Raw genomic sequence first — 25275 nt, forward strand, 5'->3', positions numbered from 1 at the left:
CAGTACATGATTGTTCACAGCAGGATTATCTGTAATAACCTCCAAATGCAAACAACCCAAACAACTGAAGAATGTATTGGGGTGTATTTACACAATGGAATACTACACCAGCAATGAAAATGAATAAACTACAGCCACAAGCAACAACATGGATGAATTTCAAAACTGCAGTGTTGAAGAAAAGAAGGCAGACACAAAAAAAACACTGTGTATTACTCTATTTAAAGTTTTAAAAGCAGGGGCTTCCCTGGTGGCGCAGTGGTTGAGAATCTGCCTGCCAATGCAGGGGACACGGGTTCGAGCCCTGGTCTGGGAAGATCCCACATGCCGCGAAGCAACTGGGCCCGTGAGCCACAATTACTGAGCCTGCGCGTCTGGAGCCTATGCTCCGCGGCAAGAGAGGCCGCGATAGTGAGAGGCCCGTGCACCGTGATGAGGAGTGGCCCCCGCTTGCCACAACTAGAGAAAGCCCTCGCACAGAAACGAAGACCCAACACAGCCATAAATAAATAAATAAATTAATTTAAAAAAAAAAGTTTTAAAAGCAAAACTAATATATGGTATTATAAGTCAAAATGGTGCTTATCTTTGGGGAGAATGGAAGGGGTAGTGACTGAAAGGGGGCAGAAGGGGTACTTCTGAGATGCTGGTAATGCTGCTCTATTTCGTAAGGGTGGAGGTTACATGGGTGTGTTCACTTTGTGGTAATTACTGGGCTGAGCACTTACGGTCTGTGCACTTATTTTATATGTGCATTATGCTTTAATAAAAAGGGGAAAAGTTTAAAAAAAGTCTCTTTAACAGATACTGTTTCAAATACATGCATACATCCTTTCTCCATAACCTTTTCTATTTGGGTAGCAATGAGAGGTATTTGGTGTCATACTTAGTGGGGAGAGGGGTGGATATTAGAAGGAAAAAAAAATCTGCTAGCTGTTAAATATATTTTCTATATGTAATCTGCCTAACTGCTCGTGTCATAAATTTCTACTATTCTCTGAAGTGAAAAGTAATCCTTTAAATTCCTGATCCTAAAAAGGCAGTACATCTTTCAAATATTTTTGTCTTATTTAGTTTGATTTAAGATATGATATTTCTTGTCAATTTACTAAACTTTTTTTTAACTTACAACTGTACAAAGATTTAAATATACTCTCTTTACAAAATTTAGTATTGACATAAAGAAAATGATTTGGCAAGATGCAGCTATAAAAATATTTTTAAGGGCTTCCCTGGTGGTGCAGTGGTTGAGAATCCACCTGCCAATGCAGGGGACACAGGTTTGAGCCCTGGTCCGGGAAGATCCCACATGCCATGGAGCAACTAAGCCCGTGTGCCACAACTACCGAGCCTGCGCTCTAGAGCCCGCAAGTCACAGCTACTGAGCCGACGTGCCACAACTACTGAAGCCCGCGTGCCTAGAGCTCATGCTCCGCAACAAGGGAAGCCACCACAATGAGAAGCCCGCACACTGCAACAAACAGTAGCCCCCGCTCGCTGCAACTAGAGAAAGCCCATGCGTAGCAACTGAAGACCCAATGCAGCCAAAAATAAATAAATAAATAAATTTTAAAAAAATATATATATACATATTTTTTTTTTTTTACCTGAAAGAAGTCAATCTGCATACAAGTGCTAAGCAACGCTGGTGTCAAAAAACAACTGTTTGTCGTGCAGTTTTCATACACAATGCTATCTGGAAACTGACTGCATTCAAGCTGTGAGCTGTGTCCTCTCACCATCACAGCACTAGCAGCTGATCCTTTCACTTGATGCCCTTGAAATTCAACAGGCTATAGTAAATTATTAAAAATGAGTATTACATAAGTATACATATTTACAATATACATATACAAAGAAAATAATGCATAATTTGGCTATTGAATGTTAGTTAATGTAAATAATTACTAAGAGACTAATACTGAAAACCAGGAAATATTCCTATTATCCTAAAATATGTTAAGGGTAGACTAATTTAAAGTGCAGTGATTGGGGCTTCTCTGGTGGCACAGTGGTTAAGAATCCGCCTGCCAATGCAGAGGACATGGGTTTGAGTCCTGGTCCGGGAAAATCCCACATGCCGTGGAGCAACTAAGCCCGTGTGCCACAACTACTGAGCCTGCACTCTAAAGCCCACGAGCCACAACTACTGAGCCCGTGTGCCACAACTACAGAAGCCCACGCGCCTAGAGCCCATGCTCTGCAACAAGAGAAGCCACCGCAATGAGAAGCCAGAGCACCGCAGCGAAAAGCAACCCCCGCTCATGGCAACTAGAAGAAAGCCCGTGCACAGCAACACAGCCAAAGATAAATAAATAAAAATAAATAAAACATTAAAAAATAAATAAAGTGCAGTGATTTAACTGCATTCAAGGTCAACATTAATAAGTATGATTTTTTTTTTTTTTTTTACAAACACAAGGAGTATAATGATAATGGGTTGATTAAGCCAGAAAGACACAGGTGCTCCTTCCTCTATGCTTCCACTATACATTACACAACTTTTTTGGTTTTTTATTTTTGTTTTGGCCACACTGCATGGCTTGTGGGGTCTTAGTTCCCTGACCAGGGATCAAACGCGGGCCCTTCGCAGTGAAAGCGTGGAGTCCTAACCACTGGACTGCCAGGGAATTCCCCACAACTTTCCATTATAGACATCACATTACACTACAATGAAGTTTCTTCTTATCTGTATACTAACTGTACTGCAAGCTCCTTGAGGGCAAAGACTCTTCTGCTTCATCAGGATATCACTTGCTTTAATACCATGCTTGGAATACAGGAGGCAATCAATAAACACATGATAATAGGAAGGGAAGAGAGAAGGAACAGAGGAAGCATTTTCCTTTAAGGGTTTTGTAAACTATCAGGCTATTAGCAAGAGGGATGCTGGGTTCCCAGCTTCCCAGAAGATCTGATCCTATAGCTCTGAGAACAAAGGCCTAAGAGTACCAAGACAGACATGTACCTCAGAGGGGTGCTTTCACCCCCTCAGAGACTTGGTCTGCTTTCAGACTTCAGATGGCTTTCTCTGTTGCCCCTTTGAGGGTTCTAGGATTTTTACTCTGCACAGGGTGACAAAGCCTACCCAGAACGTGGAATAATAAGAGTGCATAGAGCCAAAGGAATGTACATAAAGAATGAATTTATTTCTAACTGATAAATTAACAGAATGACAAAAATACATAATCTGAATATTCTCTTATTTAAAAATGAAGATTCTAAATCACACATTTGAAAGGAACTAAATTGCCTCTGAAACAAGAGTTTTGTTGAAAACATTATTATGAATTTTAAAACATAACATATATCAATAAAAAAAAGTCTAAACCTTTAAAGACTGTGTATTTCTGCTTTGTTTCATGTGGAATACAAATTCTCTACAAGCAAACAGATGCCTTGCTTTCTTTGATGCTATGTAGATCTTTTCCAGAGATCTGTTGAGTTTTAAGAATAGAATCACTATTTACAAAACCCAACCATTTATATGCTGTTGTCTCTATTAATTTTTGCTGTGGAGTGGGTAGCATTACTTAGAGCTTGGGCTATATATACTTCTATCCCTTCAGCCTGAAGTAAAAGTGGTGGAGTAAACTATAATGAATTAAAAGTTATAGGGGCTTCCCTGGTGGCGCAGTGGTTGAGAATCTGCCTGCCAATGCAGGGGACACGGGTTCGAGCCCTGGTCTGGGAAGATCCCACATGCCACGGAGCGACTAGGCCCGTGAGCCACAATTACTGAGCCTGCGCATCTGGAGTCTGTGCTCCGCAACAAGAGAGGCCGCAATAATAAGAGGCCCGCGCACCGCAATGAAGAGTGGCCCCCACTTGCCGCAACTAGAGAAAGCCCTCGCACAGAAACGAAGATCCAACACAGCCATAAATAAATAAATAAAATAAAAAAAAAAAAAAAAGTTATAAACATCTTCACTTTGTTCTACACAGAACATTCATTAACTGCACTTTACATATCTTTGTGCCCAATCCCTAGGATATCCTATGCATACATAATGCATTATTAGTTCATTAGTAACAGAGAGGGGCCTCAAGACCAAAAAAAGGGGTAGGAGTCATTAGTGTCTCTTGTTCTTAAAACCAGGTTAATTCATTTTGCTCACTAACCTTCTGACTATGAAAACTCTGATAGTTGTGTAAAAAGACAGCAGGAAAACACTGTGGCTTAGAAAATCAATTCTTCACAAATTTTACCTTGGGGTCACAGGTTTCTCTCTCCATTTGTTTAGGAATAACATCTAGAAAAGCAGTCTCTTCTTCACTGCCCAAGGAAAAGAACTAGGATAAAATATCAATAAGTATGTTAGCTAAAATAGTTTTGTAGGTGTTTATGAGTTTGATGGGAAAATATTCCTCAAACTTAAAGTTAAGTCTGTCCTTTGAAAATGATGATACTTGTCATCTCCATACTGCTTCTCTATATACATACATACAATAAGCTACCCCCGGCAAAGGAGTGCTCTAGCAGAAAAAGTACTATACTAGTTAATTTAAAAACTCAGCATATTAGAAAATTGGAATTCTAAACTTTTAATTGAATTCTTTTTTAACATTGCTGGGTATGTTATAAATCCCATACTAATATTTATGTTAATGCAGATTATTTAATTCAAAAATTAGTGTAAAATTAAAGAAGTGTAATAGTTTATTTAAAGAGTGAATCATCTTCTAGCAACCATAAAACACAAGATACAGACAACAGCAACTAGTCATTTTTAGTTCATCAAGTAACTATATAAAATAGCCATAATTTCTAATATGAACTACAGACTCAGAAAATGAGCTCAACTGTAGAAGTAATTTCTTTATGTTTAATAAAAATGGAGAAAATATTTGTAACTAAAAGAGGTAAAATAGTGTATTTATTCAAATAATAGTCACTTTCCTTTTATAACAGTATACATAAGCACAACTGCCAATCAGGTAGCTCTTAAAAACATTCAACTCATATTTTAGAACTAGCATTTTTGAATATAGTGAGTTTAAAAAATTAGTTAGCATATAGTATCTTCTAGCTCCTTTGCTTTGTGTGACTAATCACACTTACAGAAATAAGGTGAAGGTGGCATTAAGTATTAAGAGCACCCTAACTTTAAGTTTTGAAAGTTCTTTCTATCACTAGTGTGTATGAAGAGTTTGATTCAGAGAGTTATAGCAAGAAAGCTATTATAAAAACACAAATGTACTTTGATATTAATCTAACAAGATTTAAATTATTTTTTTTTGCAAAAGATTCTAAGACCTTTTTCATTATTGTGAGATTATAAAATATTTTGCTTTAAAAATATACGACATTTATTTAAATGGCAACTCATCCTGGAGGGAAAAACAGTGATAGTGTTAATTTGCAATTTATACTTTGTGATAATTATCCTTGAAAAAGTTTAAACTGTATTTTTTTCAAGTGAAAAAAACCCAGTAAGAATGTGATCATTTGTAAGCAGCTGCTGACTGTTCATTATTTTATACACTTGATCTTGTAATATAAGGGTGAAAAATGATTGAGTCACCACAATGGATTTTGTTTTATTTTGTACTGTTCTAGGCAACAGAGCCTGCAGATGCAGTTGTAATTGTTAATGACAACTCTTGGATTAGGTAATGCTTGCAAGTTTGAAAAATTAGCTTTATGATAAAAGATTTGTTATTTACCCAAATTCTACTGACTACGCAGGACACTTATACAAGACAGTAGGCTCATCTAAATGAGTATAAAAGGGTAACTAATTACAAATAAATTTGAAAACTGGCAATATAGAATACAAACATATAATTACATGCCATACCTATATATACGAATACAATTTCTGGCTATGTTACATTTTAAAAGTTAACTCACCTGCAAAGACTGAAGTGATTCACTTGGTTCAACTTCATTTTCTTTTATCATCTTAGGAATAGAACATTAATATAAGATAAGCCAAAAGGTAATAGTAAGTTAGAAAATAAAATATAGATTTTTTAGACATAAGAAACATAAGGACACCATTACTAATAATCAAAGAAATAAAAACTAAGTGTTGATTAAATACTATTTCACTTAGGAAGAATTTTAAAAGATCTCAGTACTGGTAAATATGAAATGAAACAAATATTCATATTGTAAAACATTAAGATATTTTGATTTGACTTATATCAACAATGTAAGAAAGTTGTTCTTGGCCTTTCAAATTATCAGTTCCACTTCTAAGAATCAAATCTAAGGAAATAACTAAACATAAACAATAATTTACGTGCAAAAACATCTACTAAAGTTTTATTTACAAAAGCAAAATGCTGGAAATAATCTAAATGTCCAAAATAGGGAACTGTTTGTCCAAAGCATAGGATATCCACGAGATGGAATGATAAGTAACCTTTAAAAGGTATGTGTAAGAGTTCTTAATAATGTGAGAAAATATAATATGATATTAAGGAGAAAGGATATAAAACTATTTGTACCCATCAATCTAACCATATTTTTAAAATTAGGCCAAAAATGCTGGAAATGCTAATAGTAATTATCTCCAGGCGGTATGGTAAGTTTTATTTTTTCTTTACCTTTTTCCGCATTTAAAAAAAAGGAGGAAAAAATTGATATTATTAAAAAAACAGTAACATGGAAAATGGAATATGATACAAACTGGGGGTAAATGAAACAAGGAAAGAACTGTCTCTTCAAAAGTACTAAAAGCATCTTCACTGAGAAACACTAATCTAGATAACTTATTCTAGAATTTCATTTCATCCTAATTAGTACTATTATTTTTTATATTATTTCCATGGTTCCCAAACTGGTGTAACAAGGTACTTTGGGGTGCCACAGTGAACTCAACAGAGGCTCCACAAGATATTTTAAATTTGAGGGAAACACAGTGTCATTAGACATCTGTCAGAAACTGAACAAACTGCAAACTCAAGGTAGCTCAGTTTCAACATCAGATTTCATGTCATTTCTGTCATTGACATCATATCTTTGTGAAGCTGGGTTTTAGGAAATTGCTATGATAAAAGTCAATTGCCATACAAAAATCAATGTGGACCTAGAAACTGAATCTATTCCAAGCTTTGAGAAGCTGGACAGTGCCCAACAAGTGCATGCATTCCATTAGTAACTGTGTTTATTTAAAAATAAAATGCTTATCGTAACCATTTCACAATATATGCATATATCAAATCATTATGTTGTACATCTTAAACTAATACAATGTTATATTGTCAATTATATCTCAATAACACTGGAAAAAAAAGACAAAATGCTTACCAAATTACTAAGTTTTTAATACTACTAACTAAATAAATGGAACTGCTAGGTTTCTTTTGGCCAAGGGATGCAATAAAAAAATCACTAAGATACAGGAGAGGTCGTGAACCAACATAGCTTCAGACCCCTGTATTTCTACAGTATCATTACAAATTATAGAACATTCTATATCAAAATAATAAATATACTGACAGAAATAAATGTACCTGTTGAGGATCCTGGTTCAGATGAGGAGACTTTGGTATAGCTTGTGAAACTACTGCAGTCAATGGTTTCCTAGCTAGAATGGACAAAATCCAATGATCTTATTCATCATAAATATAGTAGTGCTCTAAAATTTTTAAAAACTTATTTCTAAAACTGAGTGAAACAAGGAATATAACAATTGTTTCCAAACTACAGTATGCCAGGCACTGGGGAAACAGCAGTGAACAAAACAAACAAGATCCCTTGAAAAGAAGGGACACAGAAGTTAAATAAATTCAGATTGTGATACAAAAGGGTCTTATAACACAGGGTGATATGAGAGAGAGTAACGTTAGCAGGATGATCTGAAGAGATCTCTCACAGGAAGTAACATTTATACTGAAACCTGAAGACAAGAAAAAACCAGCTATGCAGGGGTAAAGGTGTTCAGGCGAAAGGCAGAACAAGTGTAAAGACTCTGAGACAGAAAAAGCTGGCAAGCCTGCAGAATGGAAAGGAGGATGGGGGGAACTCAGCTGGCTTGAGAACCAAGAAGAGAGTTCTGAGAAAGGTCTGAGAAAATACTTGGAGATTAGTCAAAAACTTCCCTAACATGGGAAAGGAAATAGTCAATCAAGTTCAGGAAGCAGAGAGTACCACCCACAGGATACACCCAAAGAGAAACACACCGAGACACATATTAATGAAACTATCAAAAATTAACGACAAAGAAAAAATATTAAAAGCAGCAAGGGAAAAGCAACAAATAACATACAAGGGAATCCCCATAAGGTTAACAGCTGATTTTTCACCAGAAACTCTACAAGCCAGAAGGGAGTGGCAGGACGTATTTAAAGTGATGAAAGGAAAAAACCTAAAACCAAGATTACTCTACAAGCCAGGGTCTCATTCAGATTCGATGGAGAAATTAAAACCTTTACAGATAAGCAAAAGTTAAGAGAGTTCAGCACCACCAAACCAGCTTTACAACAAATGCTAAAGGAACTTCTCTAGGCAGGAAATACAAGAGAAGGAAAAGATCTACAAAAACAAACCCAAAACAATTAAGAAAATGGTAATAGGAACATACATATCAATAATTACCTTAAATGTAAATGGATTAAATGCTCCAACCAAAAGACACAGATTGGCTGAATGGATACAAAAACAAGACCTGTATATATGCTGTCTACAAGAGACCCACTTCAGACCTAGGGACACATACAGACTGAAAGTGAGGGGATGGAAAAAGATATTCCATGTAAGTGGAAATCAAAAGAAAGCTGGAGTAGCAATACTCATATCAGACAAAATGGACTTTAAAATAAAGACTATTACAAGAGACAAAGAAGGGCACTACATAACGATCAAGGGATCAATCCAAGAAGAAGATATAACAATTGTAAATATTTATGCACCCAACATAGGAGCACCTCAATACATAAGGCAAATGCTAACAGCCATAAAAGGGGAACTCGACTGTGACACAATAAAATAGGGGACTTTAACACCTCACTTTCACGAATGGACAGATCATCCAAAATGAAAATAAATAAGGAAACACAAGCTTTAAATAACACATTAAACAAGATGGACGTAATTGATATTTATAGGACATTCCACCCAAAAACAACAGAATACACTTTCTTCTCAAGTGCTCATGGAACATTCTCCAGGATAGACCATATTCTGGGTCACAAATCAAGCCTCAGTAAATTTAAGAAAATTGAAATCATATCAAGTATCTTTTCCGACCACAACACTATGAAACTAGATATCAATTACAGGAAAAAAAACTGTAAAAAATACAAACACATAGAGGCTAAACAATACACTACTAAATAACCAAGAGATCACTGAAGAAATCAAAGAGGAAATCAAAAAATACCTAGAAACAAATGACAATGGAGACACGACGACCCAAAACCTATGGGATGCAGCAAAAGCAGTGCTAAGAGGGAAGTTTATAGCAATACAAGCCTACATCAAGAAACAGGAAACATCTCGAATAAACAACCTAACCTTGCACCTAAAGCAATTAGAGAAAGAAGAACAAAAAAACCCCAAAGCTAGCAGAAGGAAAGAAATCATAAAGATCAGATCAGAAATAAATGAAAAAGAAATGAAGGAAACAATAGCAAAAATCAATGAAACTAAAAGCTGGTTCTTCGAGAAGATAAACAAAATTGATAAACCATTAGCCAGACTCATCAAGAGAAAAAGGGATTAGACTCAAATCAATAGAATTAGAAATGAAAAAGGAGAAGTAACCACTGACACTGCAGAAATACAAACGATCATGAGAGATTACTACAAGCAACTCTATGCCGATAAAATGGACAACCTGGAAGAAATGGACAGATTCTTAGAAATGCACAACCTGCCGAGACTGAACCAGGAAGAAATAGAAAATATGAACAGACCAATCACAAGCACTGAAATTGAAACTGTGATTAAAAATCTTCCAACAAACAAAAGCCCAGGACCAGATGGCTTCACAGGCGAATTCTATCAAACATTTAGAGAAGAGCTAACACCTATCCTTCTCAAACTCTTCCAAAATATTGCAGAGGGAGGAACACTCCCCAACTCATTCTACGAGGCCACCATCACCCTGATACCAAAACCAGACAAAGATGTCACAAAGAAACAAAACTACAGGCCAATATCACTGATGAACATAGATGCAAAAATACTCAACAAAATACTAGCAAACAGAATCCAACAGCACATTAAAAGGATTATACACCATGATCAAGTGGGGTTTATTCCAGGAATGCAAGGATTCTTCAATATACGCAAATCAATCAACGTGATACATCATATTAACAAATTGAAGGAGAAAAACCATAGGATCATCTCAATAGATGCAGAGAAAGCTTTCGACAAAATTCAACACCCATTTATGATAAAAGCCCTGCAGAAAGTAGGCATAGAGGGAACTTTCCTCAACATAATAAAGGCCATATACGACAAACCCACAGCCAACATTGTCCTTAATGGTGAAAAACTGAAACCATTTCCACTAAGATCAGGAACAAGACAAGGTTGCCCACTCTCACCACTATTATTCAACATAGTTTTGGAAGTGTTAGCCACAGCAATCAGAGAGAAAAAGAAATAAAAGGAATCCAAATCGGAAAAGAAGAAGTAAAGCTGTCACTGTTTGCAGATGACATGATACTATACATAGAGAATCCTAAAGATGCTACCAGAAAACTACTAGAGCTAATCATGAATTTTGGTTAAGTAGCAGGATACAAAATTAATGCACAGAAATCTCTTGCATTCCTATATACTAATGATGAAAAATCTGAAAGTGAAATTAAGAAAACACTCCCGTTTACCATTGCAACAAAAAGAATAAAATATCTAGGAATAAACCTACCTAAGGAGACAAAAGACCTGTATGCAGAAAATTATAGGACACTGATGAAAGAAATTAAAGATGATACAAATAGATGGAGAGATATACCATGTTCTTGGATTGGAAGAATCAATATCGTGAAAATGACTCTACTACCCAAAGCAATCTACAGATTCAATGCAACCCCTATCAAACTACCACTGGCATTTTTCACAGAACTAGAACAAAAAATTTCACAATTTGTATGGAGACACAAAAGACCCCGAATAGCCAAAGCAATCTTGAGAACGAAAAATGGAGCTGGAGGAATCAGGCTCCCTGACTTCAGACTATATTACAAAGCTACAGTAATCAAGACAGTTTGGTACTGGCACAAAAACAGAAATATAGATCAGTGGAACAGGATAGAAAGCCCAGAGATAAACCCACACACATATGGTCACCTTATCTTCGATAAAGGAGGCAAGCATATACAGTGGAGAAAAGACAGCCTCTTCAATAAGTGGTGCTGGGAAAATTGGACAGGTACATGTAAAAGCATGAAATTAGAACACTCCCTGACACCATACACAAAAATAAACTCAAAATGGATTAAAGACCTAAGTGTAAGGCCAGACACTATCAAACTCTTAGAGGAAAACATAGGCAGAACACTCTATGACATAAATCACAGCAAGATCCTTTTTGACCCACCTGCTAGAGAAATGGAAATAAAAACAAAAATAAACAAATGGGACCTAATGAAACTTAAAAGCTTTTGCACAGCAAAGGAAACCATAAACAAGACCAAAAGACAACCCTCAGAATGGGAGAAAATATTTGCAAATGAAGCAACTGACAAAGGATTAATCTCCAAGATTTACAAGCAGCTCATGCAGCTCAATAACAAAAAAACAACAACCCAATCCAAAAATGGGCAGAAGACCTAAATAGACATTTCTCCAAAGAAGATATACAGATGGCCAACAGACACATGAAAGAATGCTCAACATCATTAATCATTAGAGAAATGCAAATCAAAACTACAATGAGGTATCATCTCACACCGGTCAGAATGGCCATCATCAAAAACTCTAGAAACAATAAATGCTGGAGAGGGTGTGGAGAAAAGGGAACACTCTTGCACTGTTGGAGGGAATGTAAATTGATACAGCCACTATGGAGAACAGTATGGAGGTTCCTTAAAAAACTAAAAAACTAAAAATAGAACTACCATACGACCCAGCAATCCCACTACTGGGCATATACCCTGAGAAAACCATAATTCAAAAAGAGTCATGAGGGCTTCCCTGGTGGCGCAGTGGTTGAGAATCTGCCTGCCAATGCAGGAGACACGGGTTCGGGCCCTGGTCTGGGAAGATCCCACATGCCACGGAGCAACTAAGCCCGTGAGCCACTATTACTGATAAATAAATTAAAAAAAAAAAAAAAAAAAAAAAAGAGTCATGTACCAAAATGTTCACTGCAGCTCTATTTACAATAGCCAGGACATGGAAGCAACCTAAGTGTCCATCATCGGATGAATGGATAAAGAAGATGTGGCACATATATACAATGGAATACTACTCAGCCATAAAAAGAAATGAAACGGAGGTATTTGTAATGAGGTGGATGGAGTTAGAGTCTGTCATACAGAGTGAAGTAAGTCAGAAAGAGAAAAACAAATACAGTATGCTAACACATATATATGGAATCTAAGGAAAAAAAAAGGTCATGAAGAACCTAGTGGCAAGATGGGAATGAAGACACAGACCTACTAGAGAATGGACTTGAGGATATGGGGAGGGGGAGGGGTGAGATGTGACAGGGTGAGAGAGTGTCATGGACATATATACACTACCAAATGTAAAATAGATAGCTAGTGGGAAGCAGGCGCATAGCACAGGGAGATCAGCTCGGTGCTTTGTGACCACCTAGAGGGGTGGGATAGGGAGGGTGGGAGGGAGGGAGATGCAAGAGGGAAGAGATATGGGAACATATGTATATGTATAACTGATTCACTTTGTTATAAAGCAGAAACTAACACACCATTGTAAAGCAATTATACTCCAATAAAGATGTTTAAAAAAAAGAAAAAGAAAAAAGAAAAACGGAGCTGGAGGAATCAGGCTCCCAGACTTCAGACTATACTACAAAGCTACAGTAATCAAGGCAGTATGGTACTGACACAAAACAGAAATAGAGATCAATGGAACAGGATAGAACGCCCAGAGATAAACCCACGAACATATGGTCACCTTATCTTTGATAAAGGAGGCAAGAGTATACAATGGAGGAAAGACTGCCTCTTCAATAACTTGTGCTGGGAAAACTGGACAGCTACATGTAAAAGAATGAAATTAGAACACTCCTTAACACCATACACAAAAATAAACTCAAAATGGATTAAAGACCTAAATGTAAGGCCAGACCCTATAAAACTCTTAGAGGAAAATGTAGGCAGAACACTCTATGACATAAAACATAACAGGATCCTTTTTGACCCACCTCCTATAGAAATGGAAATAAAAACAAAAATAAACAAATGAGACCTAATGAAACTTAAAAGCTTTTGCTCAGAAAGGAAAACATAAAGAAGATGAAGACAACCCTCAGAATGGGAGAAAATATTTGCAAATGAAGCAAGTGACAAAGGATTAATCTCCAAAATTTACAAGCACCTCATGCAGCTCAATATCAGAAACACAAACAACCCAATCCAAGAATGGGCAAAAGACCTAAATAGACATTTCTCCAAAGAAGATATAGATTGCCAACAAACACATGAGAGGATGCTCAACATCACTAATCACTAGAGAAATGCACATCAAAACTACAGTGAGGTAACACCTCACACCAGTCAGAATGGCCATCATCAAAAAATCTACAAACGATAAATGCTGGAGAGGTTGCGGAGAAAAGGCAACCCTCTTGCACTGTTGGTGGAATGTAAATTGATGGAGCCACTAAGGAGAACAGTATGGAGGTTCCTTAAAAAACTAAAAATAGAACTACCATATGACCCAGCAATCCCACTACTGGGCATATATCCTAAGAAAACCATAATTCAAAAAGAGTCATGTACCAGAATATTCATTGCAGCACTATTTACAACAGCCTGGACATGGAAGCAACCTAAGTGTCCATCAACTGATGAATGGATAAAGAAGATGTGGCATATATATACTATGGAATATTACTCAGCCATAATAAAAAGAAGCAAAATTGAGTTACTTGTAGTGAGGTGGATGGACCTAGAGTCGGTCAAACAGAGTGAAGTAAGTCAGAAAGGGAAAAACAAATATGGTATGTGAACGCATATATATGGAATCTAGAAAAAAAAATGGTTCTGATGAACCTAAGGGCAGGACAGGAATAAAGATGCAGATGTAGAGAATGGACTTGAGGACACGGGGAGGGGGAAGGGTAAGCTGGGACGAAGTGAGAGAGTGGCATGGACATATATACACTACCAAATGTAAAATAGATAGCTAGTGGGAAGCAGCCACATAGCACAGGGAGATCAGCTCGGTGCTGTGTGACCACCTAGAGGGGTGGGATAGGGAGGGTGGGAGGGAGACGCAAGAGGGAAGGGATATGGGGATATATGTATGCATATAGCTGATTCACTCTGTTATATAGCAGAAGCTGACACAACATTGTAAAGCAATTATACTCCAATAAAGATGTTAAAGGAAAACAGGAAAAAAAAAGAAAGAAAGGAAAGTGCATAAAGGAACAAAAAAAGGAGGACAGGGTGGCTAGGCCAAACCACCTTATCAGCTATTTGTTTAAAATGGGATTTTTCCCTTAAAAGAAATTCAATAATCTCAGTTTCTTGCAAAGTCACCAATAAGACTATAATTTCAGTGATAACTACCGTTAAAAAAAATAGCCATATCCAGTGCAAACTTCACTTTTTGCCAATTGTTACTTTTGGTTTCATTATTTTCCTGTAAACATTCAGACTATACTAAATGAAACAAAAATAAGTGGATTTTGGAACTTGAGGTTATTTATAAAAGGAATTTTAAAAAGGCACTGGATGAAAATTATTTTTCCCTTTACTGCCTTCACTCAAGAATAAAATTCTAAATTAACATTTCTAAAATATATCCAGTCATCTCACAAAAACTTGAAGATACTGGAGAAAATGTTTTTTTAACACTTTCACACATTCTAAAATGGTGGTAAAACAGATTCTTCTCTAATTCTGTATTAAAATCCATGAAGTCATTTGCTATATTCCAATAAAAAAAAATTCCAATTCTCAAATTGTCTCAAGAAAACCAACTTAATCATTTCTAGAGAAATATATTTACGTCAGAAAATACAGTCAATCCTCATTATTCACAGATTCCGCCTACTTGCTAAAATTTATTTGTAACCCCCAAATCAATACTGTGTTTCTGAGGTCATCTGCAGACATGCAGAGCTACAAAAAATGAGTTGCTTGACATGCACATTCCCAGCTGAGGTAGAACAAGGCGACATGCACATTCCCAGCTGAGGTAGAACAAGGGGACATTCTGCCTTCTAATTCCAGCCCTCATGCTACAAACAAGTGTCCTTTTTGTGATCTATTTAGTACATTTTTCATATTTGGGGGCTTTTTATTGGTGACCTTGCTATTTAAAATGTTCCCTAAGCATAGTGCTGCCTAGTGTTCCTAAGTGCAAGAAGGCTGTGATGTCCCTTATGTGGAAAACATGTGGTAAGTTTCATTCAGGCATGAGTTAGTTACAGTGCTATTGGTCATAAGTTCAGTGTTAATCAATCACCAATATATATTAAATAAAGCATCTTTAAATGAAAACACATATAAAACAAGGTTTTGTACCGATCAGTTGATGAAAATGTTCTGACCATAGGTTTGAAGGAACCTAACCCTGCATTTCTCCAAAAAGCAATGGCCTATTTTTCACTAATCCACTGTTTGGTAACTTTATAGAACATAACCACCACAAATAATGAGAATCAACTGTAATCCTCTTTTCCAACTTGATAAGAAAAAAGAATAAATTTCCCAAAACTAAATTCTGTATTTTCTAAACCTTCATATTAGGAATTTATGTCCTTATATGACATTGCATAACTACATCTACCCATATTTATTTTTCAGTAGGTTTCTTCTTATTTTTAATTTTTTAGAAAATAAACTGTAGGGACTTCCCTGGTGGCACAGTGGTTAAGAATCCGCCTGCCAATGCAGGGGACACAGGTTCCAGCCCCAGTCCGGGAAAATCCCACATGCCGCGGAACAACTAAGCCCATGCGTCACAACTACTGAGCCTGTGCTCTAGAGCCCATGATTCACAACTACCGAGCCCGCATGCCACAACTACTGAAGCCTGCGTGCCTAGAACCCGTGCTCTGCAACAGAAGAAACCACCACAATGAGAAGCCCGCGCACCACAACGAAGAGTAGCCCCCCGCTTGCCACAGCTAGAGAAAGCCCACAAGCAGCAACGAAGACCCAATGCAGCCAAAAATAAATAAATAAATTTATTTTTAAAAAAAAGAAAATAAACTGTAATAATAGTCATCATATTTAACTACATTTGAAAGAAACATTTTACTAGGTACAATAATTTACTCCTATTTTTCTCAGGGATTCCTTGAGATATTCAAAGAAGAGTTCAATTTTAACTTTTGAGTACACTGTTCATTCACATTCATGTGTATATAACATTTATGTCCTATAATATTATTTTTCTTAAAAAAAAAATGCTATTGGCAACGTACCACAAGCCAAGTCAAAAGACCAATCAATGACATACTGAAAGAAAATATCTGCAACATAGATAAAGGGCTGCTATTTCTAATATATAAAGAGCTCTTCCAAGTAAAAGAGAATAAAAGACCAACAACCATTAAAAGACTGGACAAAAGAGTAGAGCAGACAATTCATGAAAAAAGACATACAAATGATGCTTAAACATATGAAAAGCTCAATTTCACTTGTAGTGATAGAAATACAAATTTAAAATACACTCTCATTTCTTATCTATTAGATTGGTAAAAATTCAAAAGCGTGGCAAAATACTCTACTGGCAATGCTATGGAGAAACAGGCACTCTCATACATTATTGGTGGGAATGAGAAATGGTATGATTCCTTCGAGAGACTTTTGAAGTATCTAACAAAGACACACCTTTACCCAACAACCTTACTGCTAGGAATTTGCCCTAAAGACACACCTGCAGTAACATGCAAAAAGTCCATATAGTTATATAGATACAGATATATGAAGTTACTTATTGTCACATTATTTGCAATAGCAAAATACTGGAGACTGGTTGCAAAAATGATGGTTCATCCACACAGTAAAATATTATACAGCTATAAACAAATAAAATGAGGATGAGTCCTATGAAGTGATATGTAGTGATTTCCAGGATATATTATTAAGTGAAAAGAAGCAAGGTGCTAAAAAATACAGAGCACAGTATCTTATGTTGAATAAGGGGAAACAAGAATTTATACAGGGAGGTGTTTATTTTTGCAAAAAGTAAAAAATAAAAACCAGACCACAAGTATGATATATTGGTTACCTACAGCAGGTAGGAATAGGATGGAAGGCATAAGGAAGGAATCTAGTATATGTTTATATACAGTTTTGATTTTTGTACTCAGTTAATATTTTACATAGTCAGAAAAAAAATTTTTTAAAAGAATAAATCAACTATATCCTCATACGAAATATAGACGATGAACTTAACTATATTTATATCAAATGATAACATAATCACGGTAAAGAAAAAAAAGCACCCAATAACTTTGGAACATAATACTCCAACTCTATACTCTCAGGATATACTCTAAACACAAACAAAGAAACAAAACACAACCAGTTTAAAAAAAAAATGCAAACAAAGAAAAACTCCAAGGAATTTGTACGCTTTACAAATTTACAAATTTTTTTGCCAGTAGTGATATTGGTTTAACAATTTGGAAACCATTTGGTGTGCACCATAGAATTGAGGAAGTAAATATACTGATGCTGCTGGGCACCAGGACCCTTTCCACTCTGAGAATAAAGAAACACAATTATGGAATGAAGGGAAGAAAGGAAGAACCCTGTGGTTTAGAACTGGAGTTAGAGATATCAATATGAGCTCATGACTTTTTTCTTAAAAAAGTATCTCCTAAAAAAAAAAAAAAAAAAAAAAAAAGTATCTCCTAGCACATGACCAAAAATGTATAACGACAGGAATGGATTATAACACACACACATATTTGCTTATATGTGCCTATATATGCTTATATACGCATAACATATTTTTGAAAGGATACTCTGGAAGAAGATTGCTAATTCTGAGGAGTGGACTGAAGGGCTGTGGTAGGAAGGAGACTTACTTTTCACTATATTATCTTCTATTAGAGTTGATTTTACCAAGTACATGTATTACCTATTTAAATACCATGTAATTCTTAATGTAGCCTCCAGAGCAAATATCTTCTCATCCTCTGAACTATAAAGAGAACAATCCAAAACAGACATGACATTCTAACCTTCAGGATTGCTATCTGGCTCATCTGTCTGACGAGTTCCTTGTTGTTTAAAAGCGGTATTCCTCTTTTTCAATACTTCCAAGCCTTCCAAAGCCGTAGTGTGTTCAGACAATGATTTTAATAGGGAAATGCTATTTACTAATCTGGAAAGTTCTGAAGAATGTCTAGGATTATTCCAGTATTGTTTGCCTTCTCCAGCAGTTTCTACATCAATATGGTCCTGGGGTAAACTTCTAGTCCTTCCCAAGTCTTCAGATTCAGGAATATGGGATTCTGTGTCTTTGGAAATAGGATGTTTTTTTCCCAAAGGGTAAAGCAAAGAATTGGAAACTTGGGTATGTGATTTATCAAGTGCAATACATTCTTCAGAGTGAATCTGACTGGCATGTAATAGCTGGATACTGTTGTCACTGCTAGAGGTTAATGGTAAAACCTGTTTGGTATTTTTGTCCAAGTCACTTCCCATAATAAAAGGCCGAGGCGGAGCGTGTTCTGTAAATGGGTTTTTTTTCAGTATTCTGATGAGTGGCTATGTTTAAAAAATGAGGAACATGTAAATTTGTGTTTATACTTTCAGATTTATTTGGGAATGAAGCACTAATAGATTTATTACTGCCTTCATTATTTTCTGCATATACATCATCAGTCCACTCTAAAGATGAGTCAAAATTGCTTAATGTGTCACTCCACTCCTCTATTTCTTTTCCAGTGTTTCCAGCTTTCCAACGTCCTCTGCCAAAACCTACACAAGTTTTATCACAAAACTGTGATGGCAGAATCTCCTTCATGGGAAATGTCTCTGATAGTTTGCCCCCAGTAGACGTTAAGAGGGGCAAGTGTTCACTGCCAACTTCTTTACAGCTTATATTCTCACATCTTGAATTGATGTCATTGACCAAAGTTTCTTTCACCCAACCCTCTGAATCCTGGGAAATTCTGTTGCTTTCCTGTGATTCCTCCTCAGTGTCACTGGTTTCAAAATTCTTCAGATTAAATGTGACCTCCACAAGTGGCTGTGTTACATTACTCATAGGTTCATGAATATTATTAAGGAGTTCATTATTAGTACTACTTTTAGAAAATATGTCAGTATTATCATCAGAGATCCCAGAATTGTTACTTACTGAAGATTCAATTTGTAGATGTTTATACTCCTTTTCTGGTGTTCCATGTATATCTATTTCCTGAGCTTTTTTTCTAATGAGAATTGATCCTTTTATGCCCATCTGGTCATTTTGATTAAGAGGTCTTTTATTATTTTCTTGAATGTCAGATTCTGATAACAAGCCATCATTCTCTGTGTTACTACATGTAACTGGTAAGCTGCTGCTTTCACAGAATGAAGGAATTTCTAATTTCCCTTCTTGATCCCAGGTTTGATCATTATCATCTACTGACTTGTCTTCGTTAGAGTTTTTTCCATTTTCAGCACCTGTTTCAAAGAACTGTATTCTTTTTTGCACCAAAAGGTCTTTCAAGTTTAAATTACCAGCTCGGGCCTTGGGTTTTTTTTCTATATCATTTCCATCTACCGTAGAGGAATGTATAGGCGAACTCTGTGAGGATAAATACATGGCCCACCGGCTTTTATTTCTCATGGTATTTTCTGATTGATGCTGGTAGTGTAAACTTTCTGTGCTCTTCACCTCAGCATACTCTTCCTGTTCAATTAAGCACTTTGGTTTAGTAGGAATGTTTAAACTTCCTTGTGGTTGCATCTGAGGGAAATGTCCTGTAATCTCAGAATTCAGTTCCTTAGATGTACTAGTTGATTTGGACTTCAGAAGAGCTAATATTTGGGCTTTGCTTCTAATATTTTGTGAAACTCCTAAACAGTGAGATACCAAACTATCTCTTTTCATGGGCTCATGGGTCAGTAAAGAATCTGAATGCTTATTTACAAAACTGACAGGAGAGCAAAAATAATTTTCTTCACACAGCATTTCTGGGTTAACCTTGAAGGACGAAGTAGAGACAAGTGAAGAAAAAGGTATGCCATTTCTCTCTCTGTTCTTGTAAGTCACAATGTTCTCAGGGTCTGTTGGTATATTATTTATATCTTTCTTGCCAACTGTAGAAAACAAAGGAGGTGTGCTGTAGAATGGAGAAAGAAAAATAGGACCAGGCTTCTTAGCTTCAAATGAAGCAGCTGATTCGTTATTTTCTGTAATAACCATTTTCTTTGGCACTTGACGCGGTCCTTGAAAACCCTAAAAATATTAAACAATTATTAGCTGTTCTATAGCCTACGAAGAAAATGTAAAATGAACTGACTAAAAAAAAAAAGAAAAAGGAATGTGGATGTTTTACAAGGTAAAGTAATAATTAAGATATAAAGTTTGCTAAGCTAAAATGCAAACACTCATTTGTATTAAGATTAAGGTTTACTTCCTTTCTACCTAAGCATATACTATGAAGCACTGTTTTAATCATACAGTACAATAGCTTCACAATTCACTACTTCTTAAAACAATTTTATAAATATGTATTGATTCATTATTTTCAACAGAGAAACTTACAGCAAACTTCCTTTTTAAACCAGCAGGCTGACACCCAAGGGACTGGCCAGAAGATATAAACCTCTTTGAATTCAATGCTGGTGCTTCTTTAACAACATCCTGTTTGACAGCTGTGCTTCCAGTAACTTTAACCTCCTCAACTGTGATTAAGTATCGATCACTTTCTAAATCATCTCCAGGTTTCACCTAAATTTTAAAGAATTAACATCAAGATCATATACATCTAATTATTTGATTACCTATGTGTTCCAATAAGCTTCTAGCACAAGCAAAGACACAATGGATATTCAATAAATAGTTGTTGAATGAATGAATCGATAACTAAATTATTGATTACTATGCACTAGGTTAACTATCAACAAGCACAAAAAAAATAAATAATACAACAAAAAAAATTCACTAATTTGTTTATTCAACCGTATATATTAGGGGGACTTCCCTGGTGGTGCAGTGGTTAAGAATCTGCCTGGCAATGCAGGGGACACGGGTTCGAGCCCTGGTCTGGGAAGATCCCACATGCCGTGGAGCAACTAAGCCCATGCGCCACAACTACTGAGCCGGCACTCCAGAGCCCGCGAGCCCCAACTACTGAAGCCCTCATGCCTAGAGCCCACACTCCGCACCAAAAGAAGCCACCTCAACGAGAAGCTCGTGCACAGCAACAAAGAGTAGCCCCCCCGTTCGCCGCAACTAGAGAAAGCCCGCGCACAGCAACGAAGACCCAACACAACCAAAAATAAATAAATAAAAAAATAAATAAATTTATATAAAAAAAAAAATACATATTAGGGACCTATATGAGAACTTTTGTTACATGCTGGGGATACAAAGACAAGCAAGGAAAAGATGCCTCCTCTCAATTCACCTAGAATTCATAAAACTAAATGTAATTTTTAAATTAGAGCTATTAGGGACTTCCCTGGTGGTGCAGTGGTTAAGAATCTGCCTGCCAACGCAGGGGACATGGGTTTGAGCCCTGCTCTGGGAAGATCCCACATGCCGCAGAGCAAGTAAGCCCGTGCACCACAACTACTGAGCCTGCGCACCTGGAGCCCGTGCTTCGCAACAAGAGAAGCCACTGAAATGAGAAGCCCGCGCACCGCAAGGAAGAGTAGCCCCCGCTCGCCACAACTAGAGAAAGCCCGTGCGCAGCAACAAAGGCCCAAAGCAGCTAAAAAAAATTAATTAAAAAAAAATTAGAGCTATTAAATAATCAGTTATATATATCTTTATAAATTAATGTGAATTAGATACATACTCATAATTATCACAAATTATTATAAGTTGTTAGTTACTTAATCATATTCCCAAGAAAGCATTTTTAATCACTTTAATAAACAAATACAGCACTTGCCACCACTTCTGGCTGCAGCATAAAAATAAGATTATCAACCTAGTTGATAATATACAAAATCTGTGTATTATCACAGATAATGTGCTCAATCTTTACTCATGAAATAATTTTAAATGAAATAATAACAACAGTCATTACCATCACTAAGTATCTACTAAAACAGTGCTTCTCCAAGACCCTCTTTTGGTAAGTATAAAAATTCCACAACCACTACTGTCATAAAATTTAAAAACAGATTAAGTACCATGGCCAAAATCAACACAGTGATAATAAGAATATGCACTTTGATAATCACTGTACTAAACTGCTAGGCACTTTGCCTAAGCTATTTCTAACTTTCCCACCAAACGAGTAGTCTGTCTCCAGTCTACATCTGACAGTAGAGAAGCTGAACACAGAGAGGTTAGGTTAGCTAGGAAGTATGTGAAAGTGGGAAATAAACCAAGAACAAACAAATTCTAATATCCTTATTCTTTACACTAAAATACTCCCTTCCATTTTCCAACAGAGGAAAACATGGAATAAATACTTGAGAAAATATTTTAAATAGGAATAATTTCACAAAATATATCCCACTGTAGGTCTCTGCTTATCAAAACCACATAATAGATTTAGAGTCAATTTCTGGGTTCAAATCCCAGCCTTACCACTTTAACTCTATAAGCATGGGCAAGTTATTTAAACTTTCAGTACTATACTCCTAATCTATAAAAATCACAGGGTTGTATAAAGATTAAATGAAACAATACCTAAAAGCTTTTAGCAGTCTGGCTAATAATAAATGTTCAATAGATACTAGCTATAATTATTAGTATTAGTACCATTACTATACTATTTAACAATATTCACAAAGGAACTAAGATTTAACAATAACTTAAAAATAAGATAAATTAAAATACCTCAAGGCACTTAAGAAATAAACTCTCCAAACATTCTCCTTTGTCATCGTATAGAATTGCCTATATTAAAACAAAAAAAGTGTTAAAAATGTTAAACAGGGACACAACACAATTCCACTTTTCTTAAACATCTTCAAAGCAAATCAAAAATTGTTATATAAGTAAATCATGTAATGAAAGGATTACCCACTTTGTAAACTTGGATTAGAAAGTGCATCTTTCTCAAATGTTTACTAAGCATCCATTCAGTGTGTGCAAGACAGCAAAGGCATACACATAAATTCAAGAACTTATTCCCTACCAGGAGAATCTTGGAATGGAATCAGGGAGAAGACAGAATTGGAATGAGTTACAGGAGGCAAAACAGGAAACACGATCAGTAAAGAGATTATTGTAATGGTGTGATATGAAGGATCAAGGAGATAATTAGAGCTTGAAATAAGTCATTAGCACTGGGATAAGACAATTGTATAAGAGGCATAAAGAGTAAAACTTATCAAACGTGCAGGATATGGGAGAAAAAGGAAACTAAGGTGATTATCATTTTCTGGCTTTCTCCTCGTGTCTCTCTAGCTCTCTAGCCATTTTTCATAGCAGCTTCTCTACTAGCCCCTTAAACATTGCTGTTTCCATCACTTTGGATAATAGTTAGCAGTTCCTTAAAAGATTGAACACAGAGTTACCACATGATCCAGCAATTCCAGTCCTAAGTACGATATACGTACAGAGAAATGAAAACATGTCTTCAGAAAAACTTGCATACGAATGTTCAGAGCAGCATTATTCATAATACCAAAAAGTAGAAACAACTCAAAAGTTCATCAATTGATGAATGGATAAACAAAGTGGGATATATCCATAAAGTAGAATATTATTCAGCAATAAAAAGGAATAAAGTATTGGTACATGCTTCAACATGGATGAACCTTGAAAACATGCTAAATGAAAGAAGTCATTCGCAAAAGACTACTTATTGTATCATTCCATTCATGTGAATAGTCCAGGATATGCAAATGTGTTGAGACAGTAAGTAGATTAGGACTGGGGGTTGGGTACTGAGTAGTGCCTTTATGGTATTTCTTTCTGGGGTGAAAAAAATATTCTAAAATTAGACTGCGGTAATAGTTGCAAAACTGTGAATATATCGAGTTGTATACTTCAAATGGGTGTAATGAAAAATGTGTGAATTATATCTCAATAAAGCAGTTAAAAATTTTGGTATTTCTAAGGTCTCCTACCTTTTCTTCTCTACTCTTTACATTCTATTCTCCATCCTTGAGCATATTATTCACAAAAATCATGTCACACTTCTGCTCAAATGTCTCCACAGCTCCCAAAGAATAAGACAACAGTCCCTACGTTAGCCAATAAGGCCTACATAGTCCCCTTTATCTTCATTCTTACCCTTGCTCACTCTACTTGTCGTTTGCCTAACTCACTAGATATACATCTTCATTTAGTTTATTGGTCTGTCTCCTCCATGTTATTTCCACAAAGCCAGGGATTTAACTGTTTTGTTACCTGCTGCCTCCGCTAGAACAGTGTGTAACTCATAACAGGTGCTCAAAAAGTATTTGTTAAATAAATGAATCAACGAATCCACTCCAGGAGCTTCAAATATCATCTAAATGCCAAGTACTCCCAATCTACATCAGTAGCCCAAAACTGTTTCCTGAGTTCCAGGTCCCTATCGCCAATTACTTGAGTGTTTTGATGACACTGCAAATTCGGTATGTTCAAAATGAAACTGATAATCTTCATTGTTCCCCCTAAACTTGCTTTTCTTTTTCAGATATCCTATCTCACTCAATACCATAATCATAATACAGAAACCTGAAAGTCATTCTGGATTCTCTTCACCTTCCATATCCAAGACCTTAAGATTCTATAATATTTTCACAATTTCTCTCTAATCATCCTTTCTCTCCATTGTCAGTGCTAAGGCCTCCTTGGTCAGACCCCCATCACTTTTCATCTACATTATTCTATAGCCTCTTTATTATAACTGTCTTCCTAAATCCAATCTTTCATCCTACATAACGTAAAAGGTATGTTAGACATTGCTGCCAGAGTGATCTTTCTAAAATAGAGACATGATTATGTCATTCTTCTGCTCCTAATTCTTCACTGGCTCCTCAAGCTGAGCACACAAAGTCCTTCATGATATGGCTCCTGCCTACCTCTTTAGCTGTGTATTC

At 36.1% G+C, this 25275-nt stretch overlaps 1 protein-coding gene across 1 annotated transcript in view; it reads right to left on the reverse strand.

Annotated features, from left to right (window-relative positions):
• Nucleotides 1–25275, reverse strand: part of ZGRF1 (zinc finger GRF-type containing 1) — a 73981-nt gene that overhangs the window by 40018 nt on the left and 8688 nt on the right. Inside the window, 8 exon segments of the mRNA XM_036853785.1 lie at nucleotides 1608–1793; nucleotides 4210–4293; nucleotides 5855–5905; nucleotides 7465–7538; nucleotides 18306–18804; nucleotides 18806–20515; nucleotides 20825–21010; nucleotides 23078–23137. Coding sequence (XP_036709680.1) covers nucleotides 1608–1793; nucleotides 4210–4293; nucleotides 5855–5905; nucleotides 7465–7538; nucleotides 18306–18804; nucleotides 18806–20515; nucleotides 20825–21010; nucleotides 23078–23137 — 2850 coding nt within the window.

Source organism: Balaenoptera musculus, chromosome 5 (assembly GCF_009873245.2).
Source record: "Balaenoptera musculus isolate JJ_BM4_2016_0621 chromosome 5, mBalMus1.pri.v3, whole genome shotgun sequence".
Lineage (NCBI taxonomy): Eukaryota > Metazoa > Chordata > Mammalia > Artiodactyla > Balaenopteridae > Balaenoptera > Balaenoptera musculus.